This window comes from Caretta caretta, chromosome 9 (genome assembly GCF_965140235.1).
Source record: "Caretta caretta isolate rCarCar2 chromosome 9, rCarCar1.hap1, whole genome shotgun sequence".
In the NCBI taxonomy this organism is placed as follows: domain Eukaryota; kingdom Metazoa; phylum Chordata; order Testudines; family Cheloniidae; genus Caretta; species Caretta caretta.
Window position 1 is genome coordinate 100644134 of NC_134214.1, and position 22819 is coordinate 100666952.

At 38.9% G+C, this 22819-nt stretch overlaps 1 protein-coding gene across 16 annotated transcripts in view; it reads left to right on the plus strand.

Moving 5' to 3' along the window:
• Positions 1-22819, plus strand: part of KLHL13 (kelch like family member 13) — a 132324-nt gene that overhangs the window by 88717 nt on the left and 20788 nt on the right. For all 16 annotated transcript variants that reach the window (XM_048863716.2, XM_048863720.2, XM_048863729.2 and 13 more), the window contains 3 exons: positions 1481-1622; positions 7443-7575; positions 7862-8058. In XM_048863716.2, coding sequence (XP_048719673.1) covers positions 1481-1622; positions 7443-7575; positions 7862-8058 — 472 coding nt within the window. The remainder of the gene's footprint in view (positions 1-1480; positions 1623-7442; positions 7576-7861; positions 8059-22819) is intronic.

Below are 22819 nucleotides of genomic sequence, written 5' to 3' on the forward strand. Positions count from 1 at the left end.
TGTTCCTTTACTGTGTGTTACTGTTATGTCTGTGTACATAAAATCTTACTGTTTCAAACCCATGTGTATTGAGAATTTTTGTTGTTATAGCTGTCATTTAAAAAAAAAAAACATGGGTTTGAACATACAAAATATATTAACCCTATCAGAAAAATTCTTAAGTTTCAGAAACTGCTTTTACTAGAAAACTTCAAATGTGTATATTGAGAAAAAATTATTTGTTAAAAGGCAATTCACATTTTAAACTGGGCTTCCTCAATAAAAGAGCAGTGTGAAAAGTTGGAGATCAACGTTGAATTATCTTTTCGCAATTATCTTTAAAGTGATTTCTGAAACTAGTTTGGAGGCCAATGTTTATACCTGCATGTTACAATGTGGATGAGATTTTTTTATTTCTATGTGAGATGTGCAGTAGTTGTATCAAATTAGTTATGTGTTATGAATGCTTTACTCAAATACAGTTTCTCTTATGGATAATTTCAATTCCATATTTGGGTTTATAACACATTTGCTAATGCCTTCTATTGAACCATGCCGATATGCATATTGATAACTTACAACATTCAGTAAATCATAAAATACTGTAACTGGTTAATATTGATCATTTTCTGAAGACCTAACACAGATGATTAAAATCTAATTATTTGTAAAATCTCTATTATTAATTTAATGTTAGCGTACCAAAGCCTAGTATACATGTCTTTTTATTATTTAAATAGACATAAAATAAGTAACATTTACATAAGTATAAGCTCTAGGCATCCCATAAAGTTTAAATGCATTTTACATCACAGGATGAAAGTAGTGAGCCAGCAACATTGCAGCAATTGAAAACATTAGCATTTTGTAAAGTTGCTCTACTGTTAGATTTGGGTAATAATTATTTGGAATTAAAAACCCATGTGCAAAGATATCTTTTGTGTTAACAAACTGTGGCACCTTTTCAGTATTCTTTTCATACTGGAGCAAGACTGCAGTAACCAATACAAATGAAATTATTAAACGTTAAGAACACATTTTGCACTAATAACCTTCAAATGTCACGTGCCAGTCTGAGGTAGTAAGACACTTAATTGTGAAATTAAAAAATGAGAAAATAAAGGCATCTTAAATAATTGTAAACACAATACAAATATATTTTAGGGAAGTATCTGTTTTTTTTTAAAATAAATTTAAAGAAAATGGAATTGACTGACTTTTTTAAGACCACTTATATCAAAACCCTTGCTGGTCTACTTAATCAAAAATCTAAAATGAAATGATGAATTTTTAAAGTCATGAAATGTTACATGCATAACCTGCATGAACACATAGATGAGCAATAAGGACCCAGTACAACTCCCACTGTTATCAATAAAACAAGCTCACGTTGATGTTGGCTTGGAGCTTAAATCACTATGGGTTGAATGTTTATCAGCAATTAATTTAAACTGTGTGCTTAAGCTTGCTTTTTTTGTTTTTGTTTTCCCCATTTTCTTAGATCTCTAGTGGAAGAGGAAGATCCTCACATGAAAGTATCTCTTGGTAGCAGCGATATGGGCGTGTCTGCCCATCTACAGTCTTCAAAGACAGGGACCACACGATTTTTCACCAGCAACACTCATAGTTCTGTGGTATTACAGGTAATCTAATACAATATATTGTAATATTTATACCAGTCTTTCCTGAAGATTTTCACGGCTTTGAACTGTATCTGCACCTAAGAAAGTTCTCAAACTTGGAAAAGTGCCTTAGAGACCTTTTATTAAACATTTGTTTGTGTCATGTCAACAATGCCTTTGTTGAATAGGCAGCATGGTTTTGTGTTCTTTATTTTCTCTTTGAGAGCTTATGTTATCTATGAAAATCAGATTTTTTTTTTCAAGTTAAATGTTCAGGTCACATCAACAATTTGAAAAACATGACCTTTCCCTGTAATTATAGACGTGTTCACTATTAACTTCAAATAGGTAAATAAGGCTTGCTAAAGTGAGGGACCGCTGTCTCAAAGAAACTCACCTCTTTAATATAGTCAAGCAACTTTTTCAGGTGAATTTCCTCTTCTCGCCTTTTCTGTGTGAACGCTGTGTTAAAGATGTCATGAGTCTTAACTATTCCTCTTTGTGCCCCTAAAACATGTATCCGTTGGCAATTTCATAATCTGATCTATCCACATACTGTGCTGGAGTCTGAATACTTCCCACAAACAATCTTAGCAGCCATCTGCAGTTTCTACATGGTTTGCGAGCCATAATATGTGACCTACATATGAAATCATTATTAAGAAGCTTGCACTTTCTGCACGTAGAAAAACTGTTACGTTATCCTCTGAAGTTCATAAATATGCCAGCTTTCACTTATTTTTTAATAAACATGCCACCTGTCTTTTACAGACCAACCATGAAATAGCCTTCAGTTTATCTTATCTGTCCCTGTTCAGCTAGGGAAAGATTACCTTTGTTTAATTCACAGCTATCTAATCAAGCAAGTTTCATGTTTTTACAGTGATAGTATACACTATACAAAAAAAAAAAAGAGGACGACTTGTGGCACCTTAGAGACTAACAAATTTGTTAGTCTCTAAGATGCCACAAGTCCTCCTTTTCTTTTTGCGGATACAGACTAACACGGCTGCTGTTCTGAAACCAATATATTATACATACAGTGGTACCTGATGTATAGAAGGAAGTAAATGGCTTTGTTAATATTTGTCATGGGTGCCCACGCTTCAGGAAAACCACACAAACCCCGTCGATAACCTCCTCACCATATATTAGCAGTATGCTTGCCCCTTTGAGTTACTTCTTCCAAACTCAAGAATCAAAATTCAAGTTACATGAAAGTGGGTATACAAACTGAAGAGGAAGAAAATGTTGGAGGGTGGCTCTACTCTGAAAAGTGACTGTAAAAATGACACTTCCATCCCCTATGTTTATTCAGGATCATATCCGTAGACTTCAGTGACAAGAATAAAATTTTAGCACTTCTTACTTCCATGAGCTCTTCAGAGCTAAGGGGAGTTAGACTGTGTTTCATCCTGTACATGCCAGATTTGGTTAGTGTATCTTAACCTATTAATCTGGGCAATCACTTTGAAGGAAATAAGTAAATGTGTAAATGAAGGTGCATAGGGGAGACCGAATATGAAGTACAGAACCTTTATCATTAGTGATGATGCACAAAATGGAGAGAACTCACCTGCGGGGCCTAGCAGGCAGGGGAAAACATATTTTTACTTATAAATTGGGCACATGTGAAATGGAAAGAAATGACAAACTTGGAATTCCATAGTGCTGTTTTTGAAGCATAATTTTTCAAAGCAGAACTGCACTTTAAACATTCACCCATGTGGTTTTCTCATCCTATTGTACGCAGGTGTTAGTCTTATTTTTGATCTGAAACCCTCCACTTGCCCAGCAAAACAGCATCATTGAGCTTTAGCATTCACTTTCAATTTTATTATTTGTCTTTTCCATTTTAATTAAAGTGAACTAAAGTGGTGGCCTCACCTTGTCAGTTTCCTATACTTTCTATTTAAAGCAAACAGACTTTGAAAGGTAAGATTATTTTATTGCAAATATTTGTTTGCTTATGTAAACCAATTGGCACATTTACCCTTAAATTTGCTAATTGCTTTATAGAACTATATAAGTACTTGTAATAAGATAACCTCACATCGCTGTTCCAAGACTTTATTTTAAAAATCCCCGAGATTATTAAACCCAAAGAAGAAGAGAGTAGATTAGATATATACTTTATTGGTTTCAAAGGCCTGTTGATAACTATAGCTCAATATGTATAACTTGAAAAATGTTCTTATTACCAGCAGATTTCTGTTTATACCCCTGCAGCACAGAGACATAGCTACAGATAAGAGAATCACACCCCAGTTGTTCCAGCCTTTGGAATGGGGGGCTTTGAATCCTAGAACCATCTGGGGTCAGTGAGACTGGGAGTTCCAAGTTCCTGCATGAGAGAGCTAGCAGTGACGGGGTGTGTGTGTGTGTGTGTGTGTGAGTGAGTGAATGAGTCAGATGCGATCACTGAAAGAACTGAGGTATTCTAAACCTGACTAAAGAAGGGGTAAAATGTGCTCTGAGTTGCCACTAGCCCCATCTGGGAGATGGTCCTTCCCCTCTGCCCTACCCCACAAAGGTTGATGAAAGACCCATCCCATCCAAAACCCTATTTTTTCCCTTGTTGTTACTATAGCTGTGACATTGCTCACCAGAGAAACTAGGAAGCCTGTAGCTCTCACTTTTTAGGATCTGAGTACGGTGTTTTCATATAGTTCTCTAACAACATTTTGAAACATTTCTTTGTTGTTCAGAATATTAAAAGTTTGTGATATATACCAAACCTGTGCAGATAACTAATTTTTAAGCAGAGGAACATTTTTTAATTTGATCAGTTTTTCTCTACAGTCACTATCAGTCCGAAGTAAAGTTTATAGATCTACTAAAAGGTGCAAATGGATTAAACAAAATGTATCTGTTGAGCAACTTCTGGTATATTCTCTGTTGCATCTATTTCTATGAGGGGAAATTGTCTGGTGGGAGCTCTGTATTCTGCTGGTGATGATTTTCTAAAAATGGTCTTCTGGCCCACGCTGAACTAAATTCTCTTTTTCTGTTGGAGCAACCAAACTAAGGCACTGTGGGACGGTGTCACATGGTGTTGCTCTCCTCTGGCAGATAAAAATGTAAGCATCTCGTAGAAGCTTACAAAGCTTTAAAATGTTATAAACTTCAGAAAGTAGTTCCTCTATGTTCTAGTTTCTGCTTGAATTGTGTAGGCATCACTAGAATTCTTCCATATCCTATGGATTCAAGCCTACAACCCATACAATCCCTTGCTTTCTCCAACTAGAACTTTACGCAGAAGTGCTGTGTGTTTCCTTGTATAGGATGAGGATTCCCTAAAGAATTATGACTTATTTTAGGACTTGCTGCCAACATAGCTTAAGTGGATCACAATGGGTTTTCAGACAAAAACAAGCCAGAGCCTTTTCTCTTATTTTAATTTTGGGTTGAAAGCACTAGTAGTGTCTCAGTTTCTAACTCCTGGGCCTCTACTTGGTATTCTTTCATCTTCAAATCTTAGGACAGGTCAAACTTTTCTAATTTTTTCCTACCTCTTACCTCGCTGGGAACTATCACTGAGTCTCTTTTTCTGTATGATTGGAAATGGCCTTTCTCTGGAGCCTTTACAAAGCTGGAGTTAACCTTATGGAAAGATTTACCTCAAGGCCAAACCCAGGTTACTGCATGGGTAAATTGATTACCATCCCACAGGAGAGTATATACTCAAGCTACAAGGATCCCCATGTATATACAGTAGATTCTGTTCTTAAAGGGGCTTTCACAGAAGCAAAAAAATTGGTGGCAGGTTGCTGTTTGTTCAGTTCATAGTTTATTAGAAAGTGCCTCCAATCATTAGTACTGCAGCAGAGATATTTTTGCTTCATCTTTCAGCATAATAGCTAGTCTAGCAACAAATAGCACTGTTTGGAGACCTGGCAACTAGACATATTGAACGCAGCTCATTGCCTTCAGATTCCAATTGTAAAAGAATAATTTTTCTCCAAAGTCTTAATACCTATTCTTGCAATATAAATTGGAGAACTAGTAGGGTGCCTCCTTTTTTGCAAGGACTAGTTTCAGAAGGCCTGGTAAAAATGCACCAGTTGAGGGTCATTGGATTACTGAAATGCTTCGTTTTGGTACTTGGCTAAAAATTAATAGATGGATTAGTTTATATAATTGTATTAGATCATTGTCAAAATGTTGTTATATCATTGTCAAAAAATTAAACTCCAGTTGGGTGCAAAATATTTTGTGCTGCCCTTAGATCACAGTCTGGTTTGCTTGGATATGATGGGAAGGACAGCAGAGAAGGTGGAAGACTCCCATATTTCCATGCAGCCCAAAGGCTCAACATAGAGAAATTCACTGCTCTCTTAGGGTCTGTCTACACTACAATTAAAACTCTGTGGCTGGCCGATGCCTGCTGGCACGGGCTGCAGGGCTGTTTAATTGCAGTGCAGACGTCCGGGCTTGGGCTGGAGCCCAAGCTTTAGGGCTGTGCAAGGTGGGATGGTCCCAGAGCTCGGGCTGCAGCCTCAGCCAGAATGTCTACACTGCAATTAAACAGCCCCACAACCAGAGTCCCACGAGCGGAGTCATTTGGCACAGGTCAGCTGTGGGTGTCTTACAGCAGTGGTCATCAGGTTTGCAGGACACTGACTAGCCACTTTGGTTATGCTTGTAGCTGTAAATTTTGGTTCAAAGCAGGAGGTTGTCTTCATATCTTGGGTTATCGTATTGCTGAACTGGGTTCAGAATAGGGCTCTGTCAGTATGTTGAATGTTAGAAGAATGTTATGAAGGATTACACTGAATTTAACTATGCCCATATTTATGCCTTTCCTCTGGTTCTTTTCTGTTTTCCCATTGTGTTCTTTCTTTAGGACAAATCTGAGTTTTCATCTCTGTATTTATGTTCACCACAGCTTTAAAGTCCAGGCTTCTTTTTTAATAAAAATAATAAACAAATTCTGGAATTTGGAGCTGAGACTCTCAAGTGTTATCTGTAAGGCTATTTGCCTCCTTTCCTTCCCCTCACTCCCATCAACCTTATCAATATTGTTGGGTTAGGCGACATATATGACTAAACAAAATTGATCTAAGTCCTTCCCACGTTCTTGTAATGCATGAAAGGGGCCATTATTTCTATTGATCTTTAAGTATTCCCGAAATAGGTTTTCCCCCTATATGCAAACCTTTCTTTTAAGGTGCCATTGTTATCTGAGACCCAGGTAGTTGTAGTTTGCCACTCAGACTTGTCTGGAGAAGGAAACAACATGAGAAATACTAATACAACATGAGCCTTCTGGGAGGTTTTACAAAGTTAAAATTGGTAATAAAATTGACAAAAGTTGTAGTTAAGTGACACCCTTCCTGTAAGTCCCAATATCATTCAACCTTCCAGGTTGCAGAGTACGTTGAAGGAGTAGTATGGAACATAAATGTATCCTGCACATGTTATATTTTTCTGAGAAGTGATGCTGATCCAAATGGGCAAATGTCAGTTCCTACCTGAAACCATTTACATCTGGAGAATAAGTGGACAAAAACCATGCCCTTTCTGAACAAATCTATCTTTGTTTTATGATTAAGAACACTTACTCAGTCATACTGTACTGTGCACTCCGTAGTCACTCATGGAGACTAATTGAATTGTTCTGTTTGATTTAAGTTTTTGAATGATTTGATTATACTTTAAAGTCTGAGCACATGATGGTTATAGTATGGAAGACCACTACTCAGACTTCAGTTTCAAGCACTTGTCAAGGAGCGTAGACAATCTTAAAGTAAATAAATAACTTCCCTTAAAGAAATCCAAACAAACTTTTACTTTCCGCTTCAAGATGACTGAATAGTTCAGGTTGTGATCTTGTTTTAGGGTTTTGACCAGCTGCGAGTAGAAGGTTTACTTTGCGATGTGACGCTAGTACCAGGCGATGGTGATGAAGTATTTCCCGTTCACCGAGCTATGATGGCATCAGCTAGTGATTACTTCAAGGCTATGTTCACAGGTAGTGCTTTTGTTTCTGTAATAGATTTGGACTCTGAGCTGTTTTAAACATGTCTTCGGTGTCAGATATTCTAATATGTGTAACATAATACTAGATCAAACACTTCCTTCCACATAATATTACTATCATAATCATAAAAAAATAAAAATCTTTTCATTTAATTGAAATTAAAGTTCAAATGAATTAAATCAGCTTTTTAATTGTGTAAGAATACGTATATTATTAGAGTGAACTCTTTCAAATGTAATTGAAGAACCCATTTTAATGTATCTAATTTCTTTCTTAGGTGGAATGAAGGAACAAGATTTAATGTGCATAAAGCTTCATGGTGTGAACAAAATAGGTCTAAAGAAGATTATTGATTTCATTTACACTGCAAAACTTTCTCTTAATATGGACAACCTTCAGGACACTCTAGAAGCGGCCAGTTTTTTGCAGATTTTACCTGTTTTGGACTTCTGTAAAGTGTTTCTGATCTCTGGGGTAAGGTATTTTGATTGGACATTAGTTTCAAGTTCTGACTCTTTTTTTTTTTTTTTTAAAAAGCACATTGATTGTGTAATATCCATAGGCGAGGATTTAAGCATGACACTGGATAACTTGGGTTCACATACAGTAAGTTCCTCTAGCTTCAAAGGAACCATAAAATTGAATCTTATTTACTGTACCTAACGCTAATCACACTAAGCTTGTGATTTAAATATCCTGGCACATTAAAAATTGTAAGAACTTGTTGCAATTTCTAATTTTACTGCATGAACTGGAAAATTATATTCCAGTAAACCATAGTCATACTTCATTAGTTGGTTACTGGATTTCTCTCACTGATGCTCATTTTTTATAATATACCATAAGAAAGTAACTTTGTGAATTTATAGTAACGTAGTCATTATTGTACAGTGAATTATTTGTCATATTATCTTTATACGTACGTGTTTTGTATATAACATTTTCTTATGTTGGATATGAAGCACATAATTACAGTGGTTGTCACTGAAATCTTTACGGTGTTATCTTTGAGTTGATGAGGTTACAATAATGTTCTTTAAACAAAGTGCAGTGTAGCCGATTACAGGGAATATGTAGGGGATGCTACAGTAATGTTAGTTACGTGAGAAGGTAATTATAAGGATTTTAGTGGTGACCATTGTATATTTCTACAATACACTAAAAGAAAAAACTTTTACCTTGAATATATACTTGTGTTTAATCACAGTGACCTCAATAATAGGTTTTGTAAGGGGCAGAACTAGCTGAGTTAATAGTCTCTGTTCTCTCCCCATTAACTAAAGCTTACCTAAAAGAGGAGAGTTTGAATTAGAGGATCATTTGTATAGTTTTTTTAGTATAAAATGTAGATCATATATCTGTATATGCTCTGTAGATGTAGTGCTTAGCAAAGTTATCTCACTGCTCTTATTTGGTTGAACAGTTTTTTAAAATAAAATCACAGCATCGCAAGATGGGGGAGATGTGTGCAAGTATACAAAATCATAGATCTGGAGAGACTCAACTTCTGAATCTCTGGAGCTTTTCCCATCACTTAGCTGTGACCTGAAAGAGAGCATAAAAGGGTGTGTCTGCACTAGGAGTATGGGTGGTGCTTTTACAATAATTGAAAAACTCACGCATTTTACAGCACTACTTAGCACCCAGTGTATGTAGACAGACAATAGCATTTAAAACCCAAGGAGTGGGAAGGATACTAGCATTGACCATGTCACGTGACCACAGTTTTAAACACTTTTCTTCTGTGTAGCAATATGTCTACAGGTGGAAAAATGAGGTGTCCTGGAAAATCCATTGGCCATGTCGTCACTAGGAGAAAGTTTGTTTTTAAGCTCACTTGTTAGCTCACACATTAATGTGTGTAAAAACCCCAATGTGGATAAGACAAGTTGTACCTTTTACACACAGCTGGTCAAGATAGATCCTGTGTTCCCTACTAGGGATTTACCTCAACTAAAGTATTAAAACTGTAACTTGTCTATGCTAGGATTTTACCGTGTTACCTAACGTGTTAAGAGCAAATTTCTTTTCCTTGTAAATACAAGACTATTGAAAACAAAGGGACTGAAGCTGACATTTCTTTGCAATTAAAGTGATCTCAGCAGACAATCGGCAAGTTCCTCAGGCTGACATCCTTCTGGTTTATAAGAAAGGAGGCTGCAGGAAAAATGTTCTCTGTGAGGGATTCTCACCACTGGAGCTTACTTCCCCATCCTTACTCAACAGTGTACGGACTTTTTATTTAAATTATTTGTTAAATAATTCCGTCAGAACTCTGAGAACATCGCTTATACAGGAGTTGAGTGAGGGAATTGGGTTGATAGATTGGGAGTCTTTTTTTTTTTTTTTTTTGTACGGTGGACAAGATTTTCTGAGTATATTATTTTGCGTTTTACTACGTTTAGATAGGTAATACCTACAAAGCCAAAGGCTGACTTCCACAGGTTCCTTCAGAGTGCTTCTCAATAGTTGCCAACTTCTGAAACGTTAGCTCTTCACAAGACTCTGACAGAAATAGGGTCTAGGGAAATCTAGCTAGAATAATTGATCATATAATTAGATAGTAATAAATTCAGTAAAATAAGCAAGCAATTTAAATGAACATCCTTTTTTTGTGCAGCTGTAGGGTATAGTAGTGCAAATTTTTACTGCATATTAGACAAAGTGGTAATATAGATAAATTCATCAGAATTAGATTTAATTTTCTCTTATAAGGCTTGTGATGGTGTCAGTGTTGCAAATATGATTTTCTCAAGTGACTGGTCACCAAAGGAAAGTGGATGTTTTTGGAGATCAGCAGTCAGTGGATTTGTGAACAAGAATCCATTATTATTGTTTTACGAAAGGGTTAAGTATGTGCACTTGAGTTTTAACCATATATTTGAGAGTTGTCTGATTAATTTGATTTTTTTCATATTTAAGGAAAGCCCTGAGCAGAACTATCAATATAGGGTTCCGCAAAAGTGTATTGAAATAATAGAGGCCTCTCATCTATGATGTCTGTTAGTGAGGACTGGGGAAAACATTTTGTTACTCAGGAATCTTGAAAATCTAATGCTCATTTGGAATCCAATCCCCACCTGTTTCATAGATGTTCGTTGCCTATCTTCAGGATTTATAAGCATATACTCTGAATCATGCATCAGATACTGCTTTCAGCTACTTGCTAAGTATTCAATCTTGCTGAAAGACACTAGTATCTCAATCTATCCTTTTGCTTGTGACAACAGACATATTTTTGACACACATTTGCTAGTGGAATTTATACACGAGAAACTGATTAACTCTGACTTTAGAGTATGTGTTTTCTTCTACATGAATATGAGAACATACATGTTCTGTTAAGGCCCCATCTACCTGGAGCTTGTAAATGTGTTTGAAGCCATTTTCCAGCACTGTTATAGCATAAGTCTTTGTCAGGATTGAATGTGGTACCAATCATGCTACTAATTGCAATATAGCCTATGGTGGTTCATGGTTGTTCCTTAGTGTGGACTGGAAATCAGTTAGTATATGAACCTGGATCTCTGAAGCTGTGGAGGAGATCCGGTGGGGAGAAGGGGTGGGGGTTCGGGTCAGTCCTCCTTTCTGTCCTTTCCCTCTCCCTCTCCCCCAGGGAAGCCAGCCTTGGTAGAGGACTTTCATTTCTGCCTTGAGGCAAGAAGGGAGGACTCACCCATCCCTTCAAATGAAGGAGACATTGCAAAAGCGGGGAGATTCCTTTCACCCCTCCCCTCATCCTGGCTTTGACCGCCTCTTTCTGTAGTAAGGACAGTGACAGCCTGGTGGCCTTTTCCCTTTTCTTCCCGTCCTCCCCTGCTTTGTCTTTAGGAATGGCTGGCTGGCCTGCTCTATCTGTTCAAAAAAAATTGAACTGTTTTGGCCAAATAAATTGGGGCAACTGATAATTCCTGCAAATACAGTTAAACAAGAAGAATACCGTTCTGTGAAAGGGAGATTTGATGTCTCCTCGGGGAGGACAGGCTACTGCATAATCTACTCTTACTAGGAACCTTTTCTTGCAAAAACTTCCCTTTCTCAGCTTCTTTCCATTGCTTTTGGAATTATTTCTTCTTGAACCATTTACAGCGTTTTTTGATCTCCGTGTGAATTGCCTGTTTGCATTTCTAGAAAGTTATTCTAAAAGTTATTCTAAAAGTAGTAAGATAGGAGCGTGTTATGTAAGATGTTGAGCACCTTATACTCTTATCTCTGAATTACTAAAATCGGAGGCTGGAGAAATAAAAATCAGATAAAAAGTTGTTTCTTGAGTTGAGGGGTGTAACTATGTATTACACAGTCTTACTATGACTTAAGCAAGCAAAAAACTCAGTGTTGTGAGTAATGAAGTATTTATTCTGCAAAGAAAATACTAAAGAAAAGCAGGCAATTAAACAATCTTAGTTCACTTACAATCTTGGCATGTCTTCTAATTTACCAACTTGCTTAAAGAATTTGAGCTAGGCAGATTAATGAAACATCTTAAGTTAAATCCAACATAAATTGGTTGAGGTAAATAGATTCTCCTCTCCAAGAATATGCTGTCCAACTCATCATGCTTGAACAAAGAAGCTGTTAATAAACCTTAAGTTGCAATAAGATTTCAATATACAGTTAAATCAATGTCAGAAATAAAGTTAGCCTAATTCTTGACAATGCTTATGCAGAGTTTCTCTCTAACAGAAACTTGAGTTTTAGTGGTGGCATGTTCTTCCAGTGCAAAGCCAATGAGCTTTTGTACTCATCTGGTCCTTGCTTTGTGTGTGTTTCACTGTGTTCTGTACACTCTCCTTTTGAATACTGCATTGGGCTGTTCATCATACTTTTAGGGAAACAGCTGTTTTTGTTTATTCTAAATAGGATCAATTTAAAGGAATTTTTTATCCACTTTCTCACAGATTTCATTGAAGGTGGAGATCGCATCTCATAGGTTTGATTAGATGCTGGTATCAGTGTTTCAAGTTTTTCTGTGGGTTCCTCCTGTTTTTGGATGGGCTCAATACTGTGCTAAAGCATTTGTAGTAAAAGTTTAACACTATTGTCTTTTATGGTGTGCTATTCTGGCCGAGAGGGGTCTGAAAAACTTTTGAAGTTTTGCTTTTATTCGCTCCATTTTCAGAAATATTTTTATTCCAAAAATGTCTTGGGGTAGTTTCATAAATTCTAAGGCCAGAAGGGGACCATAGTGATCATCTAGTCTGACCTCCTGTGTAGCACAGGGCATAGGATTGCCCCCAAATAATTCCTACAGCATATAGTATCCACCACAACCCTTGATAAATAGTTCCAATGATTAATTACCCTCACTGTAAAAAATATACACCTTATTTTCAGTCTGAATTTTTCTCTCTTTAACTTACAGCCATTGGATCATGTTATGCCTTTCTCTGCTAGATTGAAGAGCTCCTTATCAAATATTTGTTTTTCATGCAGGAGCTTATAGATTGTAATCAAGTGACACCTTAACCGTAGACTCATAAACTTTAAGGCCAGAAGGGACCATCATGATCATCTGGTCTGACCACCTGCACATCACAGGCCACAGAACCTCACCCACTCATTCCTGTAATAGGCACATAACCTCTGGCTGAGTTATGGAAGTCCTCAAATCTTGTTTTGAAGACTTCAAGTTACAGAGAATCCACCACTTACTCTATTTCAAGCCAGCAAATGACCCAGGCCCCATGCTGCAGAGGAAAGTGAGAACTCCTCAGGGTCCCTGCCAATCTGACCCAGGGAGAAATTCCTGCCTGACCCCAAATAGGCTGATGAGTTAGACCCTGCTCATATGGGCAAGACGCACCAAAAAGACCTGGGAAACAATTCTGTGTAGTAACTCAGAGCCCTCCCCATTTACAAAAAGAAAAGGAGTACTTGTAGCACCTTAGAGACTAACCAATTTATTTGAGCATGAGCTTTCGTGAGCTACAGCTCACTTCATCAGATGTGATGTGAAGTGATGTGATGTGAAGATTCATCTGATGAAGTGAGCTGTAGCTCACGAAAGCTCATGCTCAAATAAATTGGTTAGTCTCTAAGGTGCTACAAGTACTCCTTTTCTTTTTGCGAATACAGACTAACACGGCTGTTACTCTGAAACCTCCCCATTTAGTATCTCATCTCTGGCCATTGGGAATATTTGCTAATAGCAGGCATGGATTGGTCATATGTCATTGTAGGCAATCTCATCATAGAATATCAGGGTTGGAAGGGACCTCAGGAGGTCATCTAGTCCAACCCCCTGCTCAAAAGCAGGACCCATCCCCAATTAAATCATCCCAGCCAGGGCTTTGTCAAGCCTGACCTTAAAAACTTCTAAGGAAGGAGATTCCACCACCTCCCTAGGCAACGCATTCCAGTGTTTCACCACCCTCCTAGTGAAAAAGTTTTTCCTAATATCCAACCTAAACCTCCCCCACTGCAACTTGAGACCATTACTCCTTGTCCTGTCCTCTTCCACCACTGAGAATAGTCTAGAACCATTCTCTCTGGAACCACCTCTCAGGTAGTTGAAAGCAGCTATCAAATCCCCCCTCATTTTTCTCTTCCGCAGACTAAACAATCCCAGTTCCCTCAGCCTCTCCTCATAAGTCATGTGTTCCAGACCCCTAATCATTTTTGTTGCCCTTCGCTGGACTCTCTCCAATTTATCCACATCCTTCTTGAAGTGTGGGGCCCAAAACTGGACACAGTACTCCAGATGAGGCCTCACCAGTGTCGAATAGAGGGGGACGATCACGTCCCTCGATCTGCTCGCTATGCCCCTACTTATACATCCCAAAATGCCATTGGCCTTCTTGGCAACAAGGGCACACTGCTGACTCATATCCAGCTTCTCATCCACTGTCACCCCTAGGTCCTTTTCCGCAGAACTGCTGCCTAGCCATTTGGTCCCTAGTCTGTAGCGGTGCATTGGGTTCTTCCGTCCTAAGTGCAGGAGCCTGCACTTATCCTTATTGAACCTCATCAGATTTCTTTTGGCCCAATCCTCCAATTTGTCTAGGTCCCTCTGTATCCTATCCCGTCCCTCCAGCGTATCTACCACTCCTCCCAGTTTAGTATCATCCGCAAATTTGCTGAGTGTGCAATCCACACCATCCTCCAGATCATTTATGAAGATATTGAACAAAACCAGCCACAGGACCGACCCCTGACACCGGCTGCCAACTAGACATGGAGCCATTGATCACTACCCGTTGAGCCCGACAATCTAGCCAACTTTCTACCCACCTTATAGTGCATTCATCCAGCCCGTACTACTTTAACTTGCTGACAAGAATACTTCCATCATATCATCCCCTCCATAAACATATCAAGTTGAGTCTTAAAACAAGTTAGGTTTTTTACTCCCCGTGGAAGGCTGTTCCAGAACTTCACTTCCTCCTGTGGTTAGAAACCTTTATGTAATTTCAAGTCTAAACTTATTAATGGCCAGTTTATAGCCATTTGTTCTTGTGCCAGCGTTGGCCCTTAATTTAAATAACTCCTCTTCTTCCATGGTGTTTATCCCTCTGATGTATTTATAGAGAGCAATCATATTTCCCCTCTGCCTTCATTGTGTTAGGGTAAACATACCAAGCTTCCCAGGTTAGAGTCCCCCATTGTGTAAATGTGTGGCCTGCTTTCTTTGTAAATGTTTACATTTAGCTATATTAAAATGAATATTGTTTGCTTTCACACAACTTACTTAGCAATCCAGAATGCTTTGTATTAGTGACATATCTTCATTATTTACTACTCCCCCAATTTATTTGTCATATGCAAACTTTATCAGTGATAATTTTATGTAGTCCTTCAAGTGGGTTCTCCCTTTGTATATTACACTGAGCGTATGCATGTGCTCCATGCACCTGGAGCCGGAGAATCCTGGAAGAAGCATCCATTGCTCCACGCATGTGCCCTCACTCTCCTCATGCCTCCAACCAAGGCAGTAAAGAGTGGGGCATTCCAATCACTCTCCAGTTCCTTCTTACTGCCTCATGGCTGGGGTCAGAACCTTCAGTGTCCAAACTTTGTGAGGATTTGCAGGGAGGGGATAAGGGGATTCTCTAGCTCGTGGTTTTCTGTCATGTTAGATTGCGATTCCTACAGAGGACAGCTCATTTACTTACCAGCTCAGTGGTCGTGGGTCACCAGTGTGGTTAGATGTTCAGCTCTGTGTGTGTGTGTTTCTTTCTGGGTGCTGCCTCAGCTCTGTGCGCACAGCTGGCACAGTAGACCTCGAGCGAACTGCCCAGTGACCACAAGATCTGTTAAGGTATGAACACCTGGCCAGGTTTATTGTTAACAAAATATTGTTTATAGCACCTGGTAAACTCTACAAGGATATTAAGACATGTATGCCCCTGATCCTGGATGCAGCTCAGTGAGTGGCCAGACTTTCCACTGCTTCCTAGGTTGGCCAAAAATACTCCCTCTGAGATACATCTTTATACCCCAATACAAACACGTTATTACTGCCCCTTTGACATAGTTAGTTACTGCCCTCTGATGTGCCACAAGTTCTCCTTTTCATTTTGTACATGTTAGTTCAATTAAAACATTTCTATTATGTACTGTCATCCTGACCTTATCTTTTAGGAGGGGTCAATGTGTTCCTATTATCCTTGGGGAATGTTTTTGTACCATCCTTAATATTGGGATGTTCTGGTACCACTTGATATTGGGATGAATTTGTGTGAGCACTCTGTGACTAGCACTACTTAGGAATGTGTATTTTTGCAGCATTAGCCCTGTTCTGGCCAAATTCTGTATGCAGGTCCTGCCTCATACCAGGCCTTTAATACAAAGGCTTATGTCTCAGGCTCTTTCTGCTACAGAGCCCGAGGATGTTGCTGTCAGGGTGATGCTCTACTTCTTCCACGATCAAACCATCTGAATGTATTCCTTCTTTTCCTTACCAGTCCTACCTTGGGTCTTCTGGAAGATTCATTAGAACAGGGCACAAGTCGTCCTCACCGCCCCCATTGGCCCAGACAGTTTTGGTTCCTGAGTAGTCTTCTCATGTTGCCTCAGTCACTGATGACCAGTCAGCCTTTTTCCGATCTCCTGACCCAGGAAAAGGGCAAAATCAAACATTCCAATCACTCCATCTCAGACGGTGGTTTTAGGATGGGTGTTGACTCTAGAATGTTCATACTCTGAAGATGTACAAAGCATCCTTACTTACAGTAGAAAGGATTCCACTAGAAAATGCTGCATAGCCAAGAGGAGGCATTAATCTAGGAACAATAAAAATGTATATCCCCTAAGATGTGGATATTCCATTTATTCTGGACTATCTTCTTTCCTTCAGAACAGCAGGTCTTTTTATCAATTCTTTATGGGTCCACTTGGCAGAAGTCAGTGTATACAACCCACCTTCGCAGGGTTACTCAATTTTCACTTACCTACTGGCCAACAGATTCTAGGAAGGTCTAATCAGAACCTTTCCTGCTCTGAGAGCACCTACTTCTCAATGGGATCTGAACCTTGTTCTTTCAGTTCTCACTAAGCCTCCCTTCGAGCGACTGGCTTCATGTTACATGTTTCTCCTATCCATGAAGGTTGCATTCCTGGTAGCCATCACCTCATCCAGGAGGCTGGGTGAGTTTGGAGCTCTGATGGTGGATCTGCCTTATACTATATTCCATAGAGACAAGGTCTCATTATGCTTATATCCTAAATTCACCCTCCCAGTAGTTTGAGTTTCATCTGAACTAGTCAATTCACTTACCTGTGTTCTTTCTAAAGCCACGTGCATCTACAGATTAGAGCAGGCTTCATTCCTCGACGTGCAGTGCGCATTAGCCGTATATCTGCAAAGAACAAAAGCATTCAAAAAATCTCCCAGACTGATCATAGCGGAAAGAGTTTGAGGTCAAGCTGTGTCCTTTCAAAGAATGTCCATGTTGTGGATTTTTGTAATGACTTTCAAATGATGGAGGTCTCAGGAAGCTACTTAAGAGCATACCTTCCCATGACAACTAGAAGGCTTGGTGAGGAAGGCCAAAGCTATACAAAGCATGACAAGCATGTTGGGTGGTTTGGTGGGAGTGAGGGATCCAGTTATTGTGCAATTGCTTAAGAAGCTTCACACTAAAAATCCTGGGTTCCTGAGGCTGGTAGCTCAGCGAGAAGTGCCCCTCTAACTTGCCTTCTGGATCCACCCAGCCATAAGTTCTGTGCGGGTGAAGGTGAGTCAGTCCAATTCCTGAGCTGGCCTGAACCCCTATTTTGTGAAAAAGGCATTTAAGTTCTGAACTTCTCTATGTGGGAAACCAGGCAAAAAACTGGGAGGAAAAGAGATTTCAAGATTTTGCTCCCAAGTTCAGCAGTGAGGAATTAAGGTTTTCTGTGCAAGTTGTGGCTGCAGAGTCATTATCCTATGATCTCCTCAGAACCCTCAGACGTGTTCTGTTGCTCCTTTTCCAATTTCCTATAGTCAGCTAAGTTTTCCATTAGGTTTTGGGGATTGCTATCATCAGTTACTTATTTCTTTGACTCTTGTTTTACTTGCAATAATTTTCTCTGGAGCTCTCTACCATCCATTCACTTTCCAAGCCATGAAACTTAGAAAAGAAGAGAGTCCTGTTACTTTAGCGGGGAAAAAGGTGTTTTTTACTACTTTTCTCAATAATACGTTTCAGCTCTCTAGGTCAGGGGTTCTCAACTTTATCTCTGAGCCCCCCCCAACATACTATAAAAACTCCATGGCCCACCTCTGACACAGCTGTTTTTCTGCATGTAAAACCTAGGGCCGTGATTAAGGGGTGGCAAGCAGGGCAAGTGCCTGGGCCCCATGCCATCAGGGACCCCACAAAGCTCAGTTGCTCAGGCTTCGGCTTCAGTTCCAGGGCCTGCAGCCCCATGCGGTGGCTTCAGCTTTCTGCCTTGGGCCCCAGGAAATCTAATGCTGGCCCTGCTTGGTGGTCCCCCTGAAACCTGCTTGTGGCCCCCCAGGGGACCCCAGACTCATGGTTGAGAACCACTGCTCTAGCTGGTTGCTCCCTTGATGTGCACCTTCTTAACTAAAAGTTTTAGCTTTTGGGGTTTAGTTTGATGAGCAAATAAACTTGAACTGTTTTGCTATGTAGGCAAAAACATCCAAAGTGTAAAGAATGCTCACTTGGAATGAACTCTCCCTCAGCTCCTTCTGGTAGAGTTATTAGTGTTTGTCCAATTATAGCCCCTCTCTGTCTGTGTATAAAATGTCTTTGCTGTCCAAATATTTCATAATCTTTTTTGTAAGAGAAATCTTACATTTTGCCTTAGGCTGTTCCTTTAAGTCATTAAGCTTTGCCATTCATTTCATTGGGAGCACTGTTGGGGCCAGTAATAGTGGTTGAGATATTCCAGTGCCTGTTAATGAGCCCTTTTATTCTTGGGTTCCATACAATAGAAGCAGCTTCTGTGTCTACCATTGCTGTTATAAGCCATAAAAGTTAAAAGGAACTTAAATTATCATGTAAATGAAATTCTATAAAGTACGTTGCTCTGTATCTAAGCAGTATTTTGGAGAAGATAGTATCTGCGTACTGTATCTTGTCCAATTTTTCAATATTTCAGTGTGAGTAATTATTAGACACCCTGCTGTTTGTCAGGGTTTTTTCCAGATGAAAACAAAGTATATTTTATATATTGTAAAAAAAGGAATACTGTAAATCAAGCTAGGATTAGTCTATACAATATAATGTAGCCTGGTAGCTGTCAATGCTCAGGGGGAAAAAAAAAAAAAAAAACTAAAAAAAATTACTAATTGGGCTAGTGGAAAGGTAGCTTTCAAGAAAATATTTAACATTTTAATCAAAATTGAAGTTAAAGGAAATTTATTTATTAATCAAGACAAGCACAGAACAGGGCACAACCCCATTAATGCACCTTGGGAATAACTGATCATAATGCTTAAAAGGATTATGCACAATAAAGTTGTAATAGATCAGATTTAGACCAAGTAATCAATTAAACCATTAAAACTATTTAAATTTAAAGAGTAAATATTTTGCAGAATAGATTTGAGATGGTCTGTTTTGAGACCTGTAGATAGTGTTTAGCAGAGTAGCATACAAACAGTAGCAACATACAGAATGGATGATGGAGGAGTCAAACAGGAATTGTAAAATTCACAACTAAAGGTTACAAGTGCATTATGGATATTAATTAGATCAAACACAAAAACAAGATTTAAATGTTCTAGTTTAAAAACAAATTTATCTTAAAAATCTACATGTTAAAACTTTCTAACAGGTATGCAGTCTACTCTGTCTGCATGTTCCAGTGCAACATAAACTTCCAGGATACCTACCTGTACCTCTTTTGCCCTGCATTTGATTTAAAGCAGGGATCTCAAACTCAAATCACCACGAGGGCCACATGAGGGCTAGTACATTAGCCCGAGGGCCACATCACTGAAACCTTTTCCGACAATGATACAAAAGTATAGTCAAAAATGAAAAAAAATGAATATAGTATGCTATTAAAAGTCAATGTATTCACTTTTTTAAAAACCGTAATGCGAAGAGGGATTTTAATAAAATATAAACACTCAGTAGTGCACCTCACTCAAACGACAAAACACACATGTACTTTTAGAATTATGTCCGTTAAAGCTCCCCCTCTGTCCCCGGCCCTGCCCCCGGCCCTGCCCCCATTCCAACCCCTTCCCCAAAGTCCCTACCCCAACTCCACCGCCTTCCTGCCCCTATTCCAACCCCTTCAACAAATCCCCAGCCCTGCCTCTTCTTCGCCTCCTCCCCTGAGCATGCTGCATCCCCGCTCCGATGAAGTGAGCTGTAGCTCACGAAAGCTTATGCTCAAATAAATTGGTTAGTCTCTAAGGTGCCACAAGTACTCCTTTTCTTTTTATATATCAAGGTACATGCTAAAACACAGCTATCCAATGAGAGAACTTGCATGCAAATAGAAAGATGCAGGATTATTTCCAAAGAAGGGCAGGACAGACAGAAAATGGTGTTATGACAGACTGCAGTGCCATTGAGTTGTGGGACACCATGAATTGGCTGCTTTATTAGTATGGTTCTCCCATTTGTTTTTGTTTCATTTTTATTATATAACTTGAAACTTCTCCCAATTACACTAGTGTTAAATTAATGTAGTGTGTTGTGGCAAGGTAGCCAATTTTAGTTTGGTGGGTCCTGTGCTTTTCTTGGTGGGGAGCCAAGATGCTACCTTTTGCTCCTCGCTCTGAGTCCCAGCCCCTCTCAACCCCTGTGGGTTTCTTACCTTCATCCCCCTTAGGTGGGGTTACCCTCAGTCCTTAGATGCTAGGGGGAAGGGAGTCTCCCTGTTCTGCTGGGCAGGGTCCCCCTTACTCCAATTCTCAGGTCTTCCAAATCTCTCAACACACCTCCAAGCTCCAGTCTGTTCTTCTTCCTCCTCCTCCTCTGTCTGCCTGATGCAGGGGGTTTTATTAGGTTCCTAACAGGGCCTTAATTGACTGCAGGTGCTCCAGTTAACCTGCAGCCACCTTCCCTAGTTTACAGGGAACCACACCTTAATAGCCTTGAGCTTATATATCTAGCACTCTCCCACTACTCCCTGGCCCTCCTGTATCACAGTGTATAGTTCCCCTCAATTTGCCACTAATTTAAGTAATTTTGAAGCCTATGAGGAAAACATATAGAAATTGGCTTGATACTGACAAACTTTAAAGGAAAAATAAAATAAAAATGTTTGTCAAGTTTCATAGAATACTCTGTAGGTGATTATTAGTTTATATCAAAAGCTAGATAATGAATTAACAGTTTTGTACTTCTTTCCTAACAACTATAAAGCAAGTTTAATTCAAGTATATAATGTATCAGCATTTTACTATATAAATCTTGTTAGCCTGCCACCCTGTTAATGTTCTAGTTTAAAAAAAAAACAAACCAAAAAACAGTTATAGGGCTTGGTTTTACAGAATATTAACAATGGAATATGGAACCTTTTACCTCTCACTTGTTAGAGGGCATTGCAGGCCATCTGTGAATGAAGATTATCATTTGGTAGCTCTCCAGTGGCCTATGTAAAATGAGTTCTTAGGCCCGGTTTCTGGTGAGGAAAAAACGTCATCACCACAACAGTTTGCTGATTTGTAAATTGGTCAAATGTTGAAGGGGCAGTGCCACACTCAAGAATGACATGCACATGATATTGATAAGATCGTATGTGATGAACCTAAACAAATGGGCCACTTATGTTTCTGACTTCAAACCTTCTGCTATTTCCCTGGACAAAATCTCTGAAAACACCCAAGTGTCCTGGAGTTCTAATGGGCCTTGCAGTACTGCTAATCCCAAGCATTCAACAATCATGAGTCAGGCTCCAAAATATCAAATATGTATGGATTCTTTTTCTGTGTTTTCTGGTCTCTGAGTCTTTAGGCTACACTCAGGTGATGTTGTCCAGCTTTTTCCCCTGACCATAAAGGTAAAAACTTATTTTAAAAAATACCGACATTCTCATGACTCTGAGCTGGGGCTTTAAGAAAAAAACAAATATAGTGAGATTCCCCTCACCGGGTCCTGGAGCCTGGGCTCCAGCCTGAGCCCAGAAATTTTCACAGCAATGAAACCGCTCCGCAGCCTGTCAGCTGGCATAGTCCAGCCGTAGTCTAATTGCTGTGTAGGTGTATACTAAGTCTTTCAGTACACCACATACTCATTATTGAAACTAAGCTTTAAAATTAACAGTTTTTTATACATTATAAAAGTTAGGCTTGGCAGAATTCAATTTTTAGTTTTTGATAATTTTGACAGATAATATCAGTTTATTTTGAAGAATTTTTTTTTTAGATTTTTATCTTTTTAAATATTCACAGTTGTACAAAATTATGAGGAGTCCTGCAGTGGAGGTCAGACAATTATTTAATGACAGCCGACAGCAGAGATTCAAAAAGCTGAAGCTTTATAACTGTTAAAACACACATTGTCTACATCACGCTTCAAAATATACACAATAAATATCCTTAAATCAAACCCTAATAATTTTTCAAGCAGCATTTTCTTACTTTGCCTCTTTGTAAATTTTGATTGACAAAAATATTTCCCTATACAGTTTTTGTGTGTACGGTAAAATCAACATTTATCAATATGTACCCATAAAAACTGAATCCTTCAGAGCCTGGTTATGGTGCACAAGTAATCTTTTATAAAGAACATACCTAAGGAATTAAAAATTCAGAGTAAAGGCTGACTGAATGAAATGTGTAGCATTGGAGAAACAGGCTGTGTTTCTTTCAAACACTTTCTGGTTT